Source organism: Coturnix japonica, chromosome 13 (genome assembly GCF_001577835.2).
Source record: "Coturnix japonica isolate 7356 chromosome 13, Coturnix japonica 2.1, whole genome shotgun sequence".
NCBI classification, from domain to species: Eukaryota; Metazoa; Chordata; class Aves; order Galliformes; family Phasianidae; genus Coturnix; species Coturnix japonica.
The window spans coordinates 4,829,243-4,843,284 of record NC_029528.1 but is presented as its reverse complement, the minus strand read 5'-3'; the positions used below and the strand labels follow the sequence as shown (position 1 = coordinate 4,843,284).

The 14,042-nt window shown below is 55.2% G+C and overlaps 1 protein-coding gene and 1 long non-coding RNA gene across 2 annotated transcripts; one reads left to right on the top strand and one right to left on the bottom strand.

Moving 5' to 3' along the window:
• Window positions 1-67: 67 nt before the first annotated feature.
• On the top strand, window positions 68-2,853 carry LOC107320231. The gene is made up of 3 exons (XR_001558178.2): window positions 68-1,615; window positions 1,889-2,462; window positions 2,588-2,853. It is a non-coding gene; the product is annotated as an uncharacterized LOC107320231 (long non-coding RNA).
• A 93-nt stretch (window positions 2,854-2,946) lies between these two features.
• CDX1 (caudal type homeobox 1) lies at window positions 2,947-13,016 on the bottom strand. Its single transcript, XM_015875904.2, has 3 exons — window positions 12,440-13,016; window positions 4,744-4,889; window positions 2,947-4,612 (listed from the first exon to the last, which is right to left on the bottom strand). The coding sequence occupies exons 1-3, from the start codon at window positions 12,867-12,869 to the stop codon at window positions 4,406-4,408; spliced, it is 783 nt and encodes a 260-aa protein (XP_015731390.1). The 5' UTR covers window positions 12,870-13,016; the 3' UTR covers window positions 2,947-4,405.
• Window positions 13,017-14,042: the final 1,026 nt, after the last annotated feature.

Below are 14,042 nucleotides of genomic sequence, written 5' to 3'. Positions count from 1 at the left end.
CTTTGGCCCCAAGCAGGGCAGTGAGGAGGAGAGGATGCTGTTTTATTATGTGCCATGAATGTGTAAGGTCTCAGACACCCTGCTGCTGGGAACACAGGGCTCCATGTGTCCCAACGGTAGCAGGGCAAGTGCAGCATCTCCCAGCAGCTTTCTGGCCAGCCCTGCGCCGATTCTGCTTCATGCAGTACACATCTGGAGCCCCAGCCCTGGGCAGCCTTCAGTCCCTTTGGGCAGGACCAGTGCCTCTCAATGCTGGGGGCTGGAGCCATCCTGGGTCAGGTCCTAGAGCGTGGGTCATCTCCCCAGATACAGAGCGTTTGGTAGGATCCCACAGACCCAGAGCTCAGCAGATTGGGATTTTTCCCCTTCGTGCTCAGTCAAACCCCAGGTGAAGAGGCATGAAGCAGGTCCCTGGCTCTTTCTCTCCCTTCTGTGGTATGAAATGTCCCCAGCAGGACTGCAGGAGGGGATGATCTCACATGCTCTGGGGTCACCAGGGGAGCTGCTGTCTCCTTCAGGGCAATGTCTCTTTCCTTCTTCTTGTGCCTCACATTCCCCATGCTGGGCCCACTGGAGCGTGTGTGCCCCTTTCCTTTGCAAACACTTTGTGGTACTCCAGCCTGACCCAAACATGTCCCCAGACACTTTGAGGCAGAGCAGATGATGCTGGAGGTATGCAGACAGGCAGAGCTAGGACTGAAGCCCCAAAACTCCTCGCTATCAAATAGGAGTCACGTTCCTACAGCCCTCCAAGCACTTCTGTACAAATTCCCCCAAAGGAATCAGATCGTGAGCATGAAAATACATTACTGCCAAACTCAGCACAGATGAAATGCCTCAGAGTTTGCACAGTGGGTCTTTCAGAGCTAACATTTACCTGGGTTTCCCAGTGGGAAAGGAGGAAGGAGCAAAATACATCATCCAACAAACATCTCTTTTTTCCTACATAGCTTTTGGGAAGTCTCCAAGCTTTTACTTCCCTCTGGGTGATCCATTGCTTCTCCCTCTCCTGGGATGCTATGGGGAATGCTGTGCCGAGCTGCCTGGGATGGCATGGCGTGTTGTCCCAGCCTCACCCTTCCTGCTGGGGCAGGGATGCTTTGTTTGCCTTTCGTGCCTGTGTGAGCTGAACCAGCCTGTTGTTTTTTTTCCCTTGGGATCCACCTAGAGGGAAGCGTCTCGTGGTGGGAAGCTGTTGGCAGCATGGTACAGCCCCAGCCCTGTATCACCAGCACGGGCCGAGCCCTACACAAACAGCCCAGCCCTCTGCTGGGGCAGGCAGGGAGTTACCCAACAGAGGGATGGGACTGTGCCCAGCTCTGCTCCATGGGACACAGGGAAAGCAGCAGCTGCAACAGCACTCCGGATCGTCACTGCTGGGAATTGTGCCATGCCGGAGGCTGCCATGCTGTTGGCCACCTGTTGTGCCTGGCCTTATTTTGATGATTATTTCGAGATTTCTCCAAGCAGGGTGCAAGCAGGCAGTGTGAGCATGGGGGAAGTAATGGGCAGAAAGCACAGGGACTTGAAGGGGACAGCCCTCAGGGTCCCCTGTCTGTGCCACCCAGTGTCCCCATATGGCAATGGTGCAATATGGGGCTATGCAACTCAAGAGGTAGGTGCCATAGATGCTAAAAATGAGTGACTGTCACCTGCCAGGGATGCAAATATGGGTATGGCACAGCCGGGAGGTGTGGATGCCAAAGCCAATGGGGACACAGCGCTGCCAGAATGATGGCAGTCAGGGGAGGACATGGGAGCGGGGACACAGCAGATGCATTTCGTCAGCGGGGCTGAGGGGTGTGTGTGTGCTGGGGGAAGGGGTGCTGGGTGTGTGGGCGCATTTATGGCCTCTTCCCGACAGCACCTTCTCCCTGTGCACACACAGGCTGCAGCAACCCAAGGGCACAGCCCACAGCTCGCTGGACTTTTACCCCGCTGTGCAAACAGGCAGGCGCCTGATTAGGGGATCGGTTGGAATTCCATGCTGTCATTGGCACCAGGAGCTTCTCTAGGGTGGTGGCAGAGCATCTTCCCCCTGTGTGGCCCTCACCTTCCTGCAGGCACCAAAGTGCCCAACGGCACACTGCCCTTTGGGCAGGAGACCCATCCACCCCAGTACCTTTCCCCTTATGGCATCAGCCCCATTTCCATTGGCTCTCCAGCCTGTTTTAGCAACCAGTGCTCCACTATGCCCTGTGCCAGGCTCAGCAGGGTGCAACTCTGGGCACAGCCACTCCTGCAAGGTCACAGAGAAAGAAACATTGCTCTGCCCCTCTCTCTGCCCCATCCCTCCATTGCTCCTCTTTCTCCTCTACCCAGAAGGACCTTACCCTGCACCACATCCACCTGCCCCACCTGCACATCCTTGTGTGTTTTGAGACTGGAGGAGCTGTTTTGGGCAGGGATTTGATGGCAGCCCCAAATCTGATGTGGCTGGGATGGAGATAGGCAGTGATAAGGTGAGGAAGAGGACAACACAGGCAGAGGGGCCCACCTGTGCCTGCTCCGTCACAACCAGGCAGTGATGCCAGCTGTCCCAAGCCCTATCTCATATCCTCATTCTCTGTTTGCTCTTCTTGGACAGGGAGGATATTCAGCTCATCAACAGCCATAAAATGAGATTAGAGGAAGGCAAGTACCAATCAGCAGCAGCCACGTCAGTGGGCAGCTGGCCTTGTTCTTTGGCCTCCAGCACCAGCAAGGCCCAGCCTCACCCTTTCCCTGGTTGTTCCCAGGAAACCATCCGTCCCTTGGCCATTTCCACTGTACCCAAGGGACAGGATGTAGTGGCCATGCTGCCCTCATGAGATGGGCACACAGCACACTGCAACCAGGCTGTGGGGCTCCGGATATCTGTCCATGCCCTCCCTGATGGCACTGGTCTGATCACACTTGGGGATATGGATGTGGGCACACAGGGAGAGGCAGCAACACACCCACAGCTCACAGGGCTCCTGGTTGTTTTTATTTCTACCAAAGCCTAGAAAATAAAAGGTTCTGCCTTCTGTACACAAGCCCCGAGCCGAAGTCACAAGCCAACACCAGTGTCTGCCTTTGCTGCAAAGTAGCAGTGGTGGCCCCAGGGAGATGGCATTTGTCCTCATGGTGAGGAACACAGACCCAATTAAGGGGCTGTAGGTGTCAAGGAGCTGTGCAGTATTAAACCCCAAACACTGTGAGTTCTGGGCCAGAATGGTCTGGAAGTGTGTGAGGGGCTTTGCAGGCAACAGGGATATCTCAATTTCTTGCTCTTGCTGGGGCTCAGAGTGACAGTGCCAGGAGAGGACCATCAGAGCCACTGCACCCTCATCTTGGTCTTGGGAAGCCACAACTCCATGTAGGAGCCTCAAACTCTCCTGTGTCCCAGCATGGCCTCTGGGGCACCCAAAACTGAGCTGTAAGGTAACTGGGCCAGTAGAGATACCAGGAGTCAGCAGGATTAAGGGGAATTTTAACTGTGGATTTCCAGCAGGAAAAAAAGCCATTGGTTACCAATGGTGCAGCACACGGAGGAGTACAAAGCAGGCAAAATGCAGAGCCTTTTGTGTTCCGGAGAGAACAGCACAAACCCAGCCACCTCTCTCTTTGGAAGCCAGCTGTCCACCACCTTGTGCCAGGACATGTCCCCATCACCATGATGGTCCTGGCAGCTGGCAGTGCCTTGGTGCAGCATGGGGCTGTGCAGGTTCTGCAATGCCATGGGTAGGTGAGTGGCCCCTCTGGGCAACCTGGAGCTGTCCAGTGTCCTATCTGCAAACCTTGTTCTCGTTCCTGCACACTGGAAGGTGACCCCAGAACCTGTGGGACAGATGTCTGCAGGTCTCACGATGGCCCTTTGTTGCTTCAGGGATGGAGCTGGGGATGGTGTCTGGAGGACATGGGGTACACTCATTGCCATTGTCTCATTTTAAAGAGCCCCCATTCCCCCTCCAGCCCCACTGCTCAGAGTTCTACCCAGCTCCCACTGTCCAACTCACTCCAGGTGTGGCAGATCCCGCAGACAATCTCAGCTGAGATTTGTTTTGCCTTGAGTCCAGCCAAGTCTTTTCCCTAGTTCAGCCTTGCTAAAACTGCCTCAAATCAGCAGGCAGCTGGATCAGCAGGAAGACCGTGTAGGAAACATCCCACCAGCTCATTCTGATGTGCCTCAGAGAGGGTCCTCCACCACCACCTAAAGACTCATCCCACTGGTTTTTGTCTACCAATGCCAGAGACCAGCGCATGTTTCCTACAGGAGAACAGCACTACCTAATGTATGGGCTTTGTGTAGGACAGAGCTCATCAGCCACTTGGGAAGGTGACAGAGCCACCTTGCCCCAGGGGACGTGGTGTCTTTGGGCACTCAGCAACAAGCTCTGCCATGTAGTGCTTATCTCTCAGTGTCTATGGCTGGCGGAGTGGTCTAAGGCATGAACTCCTCCTTGATGGTGAGCGGAGATGAGGAGACAAGGCTTGGGGCACTGCCACTGCAGAGAGTCCCCATAGGCCCCGGTGTACCCACAGCTGGGGGGGTTGGTGTGGTGGTGCTGGTGGGCTGGCTCTGCTGCTGCAGCTTCTTTTTATTCACCTTCCTCTCCTTCGCCCTCCGATTCTGAAACCAGATTTTCACCTGTGGAAAGACACAGATCGCCATGCAGAGAAGGGGGTGCAGACAAGGAAGAGCACCCCAAGGGCACCACAGGGGCTGGAAGCAGAATGGGAATGTCATTTCCCTCTCTCAAATCCATCTCTAGCACTCACCTGCCGTTCAGTGAGCCCCAGAGCAGCGGCCAGCTCGGCCTTACGGCGGATGGTGATGTAGCGGCTGTAGTGAAATTCCTTCTCCAGCTCCAGGCGCTGGTGGTCTGTGTAAACCACCCGGTACTTGTCCTTTGTCCTCGTCTTGCCTGGCAGAGAGAGCAGAGTGAGGGTCAAATAATAGGGCTGGGAGACAGGAGCAGTGCTGGCGGCATGGAGAAGCTGCACGAGCACACAGAGAGCTCTGGAGGAACATGGAACCAGAGGATAGGAGTCCTTGGCTCCTATGGGGTTTGATACCCATCCTGGGTAGCACCAGGGTGTTTCTCCATGCTGCCCGAACAAGTCCAGCCCAGAGGGCTGCAGGAAGCCCAGCTCTGTGTGACAGAGCCCAAATCCACAGTGCCAACATTAAGCCCACATTAAGAACAAGCATTCCCACTGATGGACTCAATAACCAGCAGTGCTTGGCCATAACCAGCCTGAGTCTGACCTTGGGTCTCCATAGGTATGATCAGAGCTTCATCGAGCCCCACATTTCACGTGAACAAGAAGATAGCCAACACATGGTGCCACTAACACTGCTTCCTATTAGAAAAACACAGTGGAAAATAGCACAGGGTAGCAGTGGTCCAGCCCTGCCCGTGCCCCCAGCACATATTCCCATATGCATGTTCCCCATGCATATTCCCATAGTCTGAGGAGGTGGGGATACAGCAAGGCTGCACCACGGATAGGGATGAAAACGACATCCCCCAGCACCAGGGTGCAAGATATCTTCTTGCACATATGAATTCTTTTTTTCCCTTTTTTCCTTTGGAAGCAGTACCCTTTTTGAAGAGATAATGACTGAAAAGTGATCTTATTTGTGATATTGCAATTTAAATGCCACTGCGTGGTGAAAAAACACACACATCTGGAACGCAATGGAACTGACAGCTAACGTTAACAGAAATTAGAGAGTAACGAAACAAGGCGGTTTGTGGATACTGCAACTGCCAGGAATCTTAGCAGGAATTATTATTTCCTGCTGCAGCCGTAAATAGATCCATCACTGCCTGTGCTTTGTTGTTCTCTCCCTGTTGCTCGTCCTTGGTGAACCCTGGCGCAGCCCTGGGTGCTCATTGCAAATATCAGGGAGCAAAGGCTCTGCTTGCCACCAGCCCAGAGATGGAGATTTCCTCGCCTTGACTAATCACAGTTTTCAGTGATGTTTGCTGAATTCAGGAATGTATTGTGAGGGATTCACATGGAGAAGAAAGGGACTTGCAAGAAATGCTATTGACAATGAATAATGCGGCTACCTTGAATATCAATGCTGGGTTACACTTAACTCGCCCTCGGTGGCCCTTTTATGGCTCTGGGAAAGGAAAGAGGAAATTTGGGATGAGCCATTGTGGCTCCTCATGCAGACCCCTCACACCTGTGGGGAAAACCCCAATGCCTGCAGGGATCTTGAGGAGCAATGGGATGGGGTAACATGGGGTTGGGGCTGTGTCAGCTCTCTGGCATGGCCCAAAGCTGTTGGAGGGGCCATGGGTAGGAGCATGGATGGAACAAGTGTCCTCCTGCTGCCAGCACCATCCAGCCCCAACACACATCCAAACTTCCTCCTTCTTGTCCCCAGAAGACAAAAAGAACAGCTCAGGCAGCCCAACGGAGCCATCCATGGGGCCAGAAGGAAGGATTCCAGTGTTGGGATCAAGGCAGGGCCCAAAGCTTGGGGAGAAGGCATCGTTACTGCTGTTAATGTATAACTCTAATAGCACTCACCTGAGCCACGATTAGATAAGGGAATAGCTTCAATGTGCTGTACAGGCCCCAGAGGACACGCTCCTGAGTGTGTGTGCACATGCACTCGCAAACACGTTAAGGGAGACCCTCTGGCCCTGATCTGCTCCACATGGCAGCCCTGGGGATGGGGATGGGGATGGGAACAGTGATAGAGAGACAGGAGTTCCCTGTCCTTGACCGCAGTACTCTAGCATCTCTGGGGTGTCCATGTTGAGGTCATGCAGTCTGAGTGACACAGCATTATTGCTTCTCTCCTTCCAGAACAGAGGCAGAAGAAGGGATAACCCAACCCCAAGTCTGTGCTTTCTATCTCCAGCTCTGCACCCACAGGGCTACTGTCACAGACAGGCAGAGGAAGGCACTATGGGATGATGGAGGCTGTTAGGGGGCTGAAATTCACTCTCTCCAGCCCTAGCTGTCAAAAGGATGGCTTTCAACAAGACACAGACCCCCTAGAAGAGATGGATGGTGGAGAGGTGGGATGTTTTAAGGCTGATGAAGTGCAACTGTAGTAAATGCTAGGATCAAACCAGGCAATAGTATAATCCTATGCTGTTCCCCAAAGGTCTCCATTTCACAGGTCAAAGCAGCTCAAAATTGCAGTGTCTGCAAGCCCTGGCTCCATTCTGAGCAGCACCGCAGCCATCAGGGCTCCGATCAGGCCAGAGCTCAGCAAGTGGGGCTGTGGAGCTGGAGAGATGAGAGCCGTGCCGCTGCCAGCTGCAGAGGTCCCCAGGCCTGGGGACACAGGCACATGGCAATCCAGGCGCCAGGCACTGTGCAGGGCACTTAGCATGGGAGGTGCTGCTGGGGATGGAGCCGAGGTTCTGCACGCCCTGCTGCCCAGCAGCTCTTCGCATGACCGACACGGAAAGACTGGGCTGCCCCAAGCAGCCTGGGAGCACATCGTGGATGAGAGCCCTTGTTTGCCATTTCTTCCCAGGAAAATTTTCTATGAAAACTTTCCCCCTATCCCATTGTAGCCTGGGCAATGCTATAGGGAGGGAAACTGGGGCACAGAAGCAATACCAAATCAGAGCGGAGTCCCAGGGTCGGAGCCACAGGTAACTCGACTCTCCCCTCCACCCTCTCACAGCTCCCACTGCAAAATGAAGGGCAGCCAGCAGAGTGATGCTGCAAGGTGCAGCTATGGGACAAGGGCTGGGGTCTGTTTCCAGCACTCAGGACCCTCCTAGTTGGGTCACCATCATCTGGCAGCCAGATGTGCTCCAGCTGTGCCTGCACAGAGAGGTCAATGCTCCCTCTGCTGAGCAGAGGGGACCACAGCTACACTGTGCTGATACTCAGCTCAGACAGCCCAGAACATGTTACTGTCTCCAAACCTTCTGGAAATAGCAGCCCCAAATCCTGAGCACCCTATGCATACTCTGAACCCCCGACAACCCACCTCTGGTTTGCTCACCCCTCTGTTGGAGTCTAAGCCCCACTACTACCCCTTACTGCTCGGAACCAGTGGGCAGGGCTTTCCCTTCCCCTTCCCATGCAATATTTTCAGCTCTTTCCCATCCACCTCAGGAAGCGTGCTGTGATGGATGGGGCAATCAATGTGGCGTGAAAGACTGCAGCCACACGGGCCCCCTTATTTTTAACAACCAGAGGACATCCCATCTCCATGAGATCCTGCCAAGATCTTTTCCCTTGGATTCAGACAACCGCTGGGTTTCCAAAACCATGTGAGAGGGTCTACCCCAGTCCCTCTCTGTTTGCACTGCAGAGGGAAGAGATGCTGGCTGAGCCCCCAACCCATGGCCCTGTCCAGGCTGCTCTGACTCCTGCTCCAGGTGGCACAAATGGGCACTGCTGAGATGCTGGGCTGCAGGAAGGGCTCATTGTGGCCACCACCACCAGGCAGCCCTGCAGCCCATAGGGCAGCTCCTCACAGGGCTGTAAGCCAACACCAAACCAAGCCAGAGAGATCTTCCTGGTGCCAAAGATCTCAGAGGAAGCAGCAGTGCCACTCCACTGGCAATAAAACCTCATTTGGCTTTGATATGTCACACACCGGGAATGTTTCAGTTACAAAACCGCACCACAGTTCCCAGTGCTTTTATAGCCTTCTGCACGCAGAGGATCAAACTCTGCACTTCAAAATAGCCCCATGGCTTTGCTATTGGTAAGAGCAGCGCCCATATGCTGGAGGGCAAATCCAAGGAGCATGGAACAGGACACCAGCACCCAGGGCTGCAGTGATTGGGAAGGAACAGAGCAGGCAGGGAAGAGCCAGGTCTGCAGACCTCAGACTGGGGACAGAGCACAGTCTGGCATCCCCAGCCCAGACCCATTCCCCAGCCAAGGAGCAGCAGCCCCAGTCTGGGTGTTGGGACGAGCATTACCCAGCAGAGCAGTGATTCAAGCCTTTATTTTGGCAACCAGTGCATTCCTAAGGCTGCTCCTTGGTTTTATGAGCACCTCGCCAAGTGCCGCCAGCCAGGCTCCAGCGCTGGGTCAAAGACCACAATGCAGGGACATGTGGGCTGCAAGCACGGAGCATCGCCTGCGTGGTGTGGATCCACAGCCAGACCCAGGGCACAGAGCTGCCACCCCAATCCAGGTTAAGCCGGTGGCACAGTGTGGATCCCAGGTGGGCACTGGGATTCCCTGCCCCTTCACAGCCCTAACAGGGCTCAGTGCAGGGGAAGGATTCATCCCCTTATCCAGGAGAATCTCAAAGCTAACAGCACTGAGGTGGGTGTCCTTGAAGGGTCTCCTGCAGGAAGCACCGGCCAATGGCCAGAGCATTAAGTGTCCCTCAGCTAATCCTGGGGTATTAACCAGCCAAGCCCATCACGTAGGTACCCCCAGGGAAGCCCTTTTTGTTCAAGGAAAGTCAATTCTAAGAAAGTTTGAACCACCTGTACCTTGCCCAGCATGCTAAGCGCTCAGCAAACCCCAGCAGAGGCCAGGAGCAGGCTGTGGGTTAATAATTCAAGGGGAGAGGACCAGTAGGGCCCCCAGCAGCATGCAGCACTCCAGGTGGCCCAGGGGAGCAGAGGGTTTCTTGGGGAGCAGCTGTGACACTAAAACAGGACCAGGTTCTCCAGCCACCCCCATCACCCATCTCAAACCTCTCCTGGGCTGGTGTCTCATCTATGGGGATTTCATGTTTCCTCCAGCGTTCCTAGGGCTGAACGAGCAGAGCTGGAAAACTGAGCCAGAAACAGTGAAAACAGAGCTGGAACAGAGCGGGGAGCTGCACGCTCAGTACATTGCCTTCTGCCCATGCTTGAGGCATCCACACCCTGGGATGCTCCCACCATGGCTGCTCACCCTGCGCTGCCCTATGCACATTCACCTCCCCAGGGATGTCTGGGTACACTTTCCCTTGCAATACAGACCGCTGCAGCTGGGTCCATTAGTGACCTGGAGGCTGAACATGTCATTTACATTGCTAACGAGCTGGGGGGTGGGGAAGGTGGGGGGGGGATGAACTTCAAAGTTCATTGTGCTGCCATTTCCAGCACCTTCCTGAGCTTTTTATAGAGCAGGGGTGCCATTCACAAGGAAGTTTGCAAATAATTACGAGTAAGGAGGAAGCGTGAGGGGTTGACACTGCGCTCGTGAAGATTTTATGAGCAGAAAAAAGGACTGATGCTTGGGAAGAAAGGAGGCATGGAGACATCTTGTTCCTTCTGTTTCCCAATTTGGGGCACTTAGCATCCGTTACCTGGGCTGAGCTTTGCTCTGTGCCGTGGCTGGCTCTGCTGGGTGAGGCACGCACGTTCTTAGCAGCAGGTCTATCAGCTCATCACCCCATGAGGTCTGACTCTGCACTGAGTCACTGGGAGATTTCTCATCGATTTCTCCCAGCTCTGCTTCACGCCAGCAGAACCCCCCGGCACGATCCGTCCCCACATAACATTGCTTTTGAACATGGCACAGCTCCTTCTGAGCACCTTCGCGCCACGGCCGATGGCTGTTTATACAAGGGAAGACAGAGGGAACCTTAATTTACAGCCCTCTGATGATTTACAGCACTCGCAATGAAGCTCTCCGTATTTATAGCCCGCGCATTCATTTCCTATTCCCACAGCGTGGAGAGGGGTATAACCCATCCAGGCTGATTAATGTACAGTTTATTGATTCCAATAAAACATTTCGCCCTTATCTGTGTCAAACCCACCTCCTGGTTTATGTAAAGGCAGCCTGGGAAGGCGCCGTGGGTTTGAATTCAGCTGCACGGTCCATGGGCAGAAATCCCAGGGCTGGGGGTGTTTGCGGAGGTGTCCCATAAAACCAGGGGGGTTTTGCTCCTGCCAGCCCTGTCTGCCTTCATGTGCAAGGAACAACAGCTGGCTCGTTTGTCCCTTTGTGTGCATTTAATCTAAGAGATACAAACTGCGCAACGGCTGGTTTGTCCAGGATTCAATCAGCCTGTTGCTGTGACTCAATCAGGGGAGCTTTCCTGCCTCTTGCTGTATCTCACTCCCTTCATCCAGAACTGTCCTTACACCTTCCTCCCCTCCTCCATTTTCCTTCCCACGTTCCACAGAAGAAACGGGGACGTTTGGACCTACAAATCCCACAGAAGCTGGGGGCTCCCATTCGATCTGTATGAGGAGGGGGGCAATTTTCCTAAAGAGTTCCATTCAGTGCTTAAAATGGGCCAGGAAATGCCATCCTGCCTCTCCCTCCTCGCAGAGCAGAGCTCGCTGCTCTCCACCTCCCTGGATGCTCAGCCCCACCACAACCCCTGCTCCCACCGGGATGAGCCCAACCCCAACACCCAGCACAGTCTCACAGCAATTTCCAAGTGATTTCCAGAGCGTGGGGCCTGGGGATGGGGCGGAGGAGCAGGGAATAGGACAGTGAGGATGTTGGAACCGCTGTGTATCGCCGTGCCCAGACCCTCCAGCACCACGCAGTCTGTGTGCGGCTCTTGGCTGTCACATCCTCAGCACCATGCACGGGGACAACCCAACGCAGCGACGCCAGGAAACCAGAAGCAAGCCAACAAATGAGGCATTTTACATCATTTTCAAACGGGGAGCCCTCACAAGGGGGAGAGGATGGTGGTAGGGCTGGAAATCACAGAGGGGAACATGAAAGGGCACGAGCAGGGCAGCACAAAGACCCTCCCCGCACCTCGCCTCAATGCCAAAGGAGCCGGCGGCATCTCCATGACAAAGCGAAACCCGTGTCAATTTGGGCTGGCCCCGAGGGGGACTGCCCACCGCCTTTGAAGTGGGCAGTGGGGCGGCCACGGGCGGAGGGCTGCGGGGCACAGACACTTCCACCCACCCCCCACCCCCCACCCTACCCCGCCGGGGTCAGGAGTTCAGCAGGGACAGGACCCCGAGGTCAGGGGACAGGATACAGGGACAGGGGATAAGGCAGAGGGACAGGGGACGGGACACGGGGACAGGACATACAGCACAGGGACAGTATGGCTGCCCGGTGCCAGACATAGGAGCAGTGCATGTGCTGTGTGCCATGCAACACCTGGAGCACCCACATGCACCCTGCACGTGGCACTGTCCCCAACACCCCACACCTTGCATGCACCCTGAACATGCAGCATCACCCATATGTGCTCACTGTGCAGTGAGTGCCGTGGACATGCACTGCTTGCAGCACCCTGCACACACAGCACAGCACTCCTCCCAAAGGAGCACCCAACCACCATGATAATGAGCCTGGACTACCCTGGGCTGGCCATGAGGACTTCCCATACGCAGATCAGGGCTCTCATTCTAACTGCCAGCAGAACAGGGTCACCCACACGCCAATGCTCTCCATGCCCATCCTCAGTCCATGCCACCTCTCCAGCCCCACAGTTCTCCCCATTGGGGTCAGTCCCAGAGCAGGATCCAGCCCTGCAGGACTCCAAGCTGAGGGCTCCCATGTGGAGTAAGGAGCTCAGGTGTAGGGCTGGGGTTTTCCTTACCGCTGCTGCTGGTGCTGGGAATACTGCGCCTCATCCATTCGTACGGGGTGCGTCTCTGTGCGTTAGGGGACAGCTGAGGCACCGAGCTGCTGATGGCTGGAGGCAAGAGTCCGGAGCCCGCATGGGGCTGCATAGGGTTAAAATCTGGGGGGCTAAATCCAAACTGCCCCGGGTTGGTGGCGGCGGAGGCGGCAGCGGTGCCGTATGAGTGCCAGTCCTCCTTGGCAGGGGTGTAGGGTGAACCCCAGGCGGCCGCGGGCTGCCCATGATGCGGGTCGTTGTTAATCCCTGGCACATGGTGGTAGCTGGCAAAGTCCGAGTACTGGGGCGGCCCCGGCACGTAGTTCTGAGGGTTGAGGTTGAGGCTGGGATGCCGGACAGGACTGGGATACATGTTGGTGTCCTTATCCAAAAGATAGCCTACATACATCTTCTCCACCTGGCTCTGCACTCATGCTGTGCCGATGCGCCGCGCTGTGCCGCTCTGTGCCGAAGCAGCCGGGTGTCACGCAGCGGCCGCCCCTCCTTCACTGAGCTCACCTGGGAGCCTTGGGGAGCTGTGTCCCGGGGCCAGGCACCTCCCTGCCCACGGGCTTTTATTGGGCCCAACCTCTCACAGCATTTGCATTGAAAGGCAGGGTTGCATTTCAAAGTGCAGGAACCCCGGCGGTGCAGGGCAATCCAAACCTCCCACCACCCCGCTTTCCCTCTGTGGTCACCAGCACGGGCTGTCCCCACACCATCGGCCATGGTCCCTTTGTGGCAGCTGGTTTTGGGAACAGTGTGGCACTGCTGGCTTTGTGTTTGAAGATGCCCCAAAGGAGGTCACCCTGTCCCTAAAGCCATTTGTGCTCCAGGAGAAGGGCAGCTTCTCACATCCTGGCTGAAGGATCGAATCATACATGAGCTGCCCAATGGAACTGCCCCATCACCCTTAATGGGGACACCAAATGCTTTCCCCTGCACCTGCCTGCTTTGGAAATGGGGTTGGTGGGAAGAGGTGGCTCTGGGTCCCCTTCCATTTATAGCAAGCCTATCCCTCAAGCCCCATAGCCAAGTTCAGCCCAGCCACAGAGAGAAGAACAGATGGAGCCAGGCACATTGATCCTTATGGGTCTATTCCATTGGGATACTCTATGATTCTATGGATGCACACCCCAAAAGCACAGCTGTCCCCAAGCAGAAGCCATCCACTCATCATCAGGAAGGTCAGGCCCACCTCTGCTTCAGAGGGGGTGAGGGACTGGGGTCACCTCTGTGCCATCACAGCACATTGCTGGTCACCTCTGCACAGTCACAGTGTGTGCTGAAGGGGAGGGAAGGGAAGGGAAAGAGGATTTAAAATGCAACTGAGAGAAGAAGATAAAACAGCAGAATTACACAGTTTATTTGCAATTGTAGCTATGAATCTGTGAAGAGGTCTGAAGGTGGGATTGCTTTCCAGATTCACGTGGTTAAAAGGAAAATGGTAACAAAACCAGCAAAGCTGCTGTGTTTGAGGAGTTCAGTGCATGCAGCACACAGGTGCTTCCCTGGTGTTACTGGGCACGTCCCAGCCATAGCTGGGCTGGGGGTGCAGGGCTCTATGAGCACCCTACCTGCA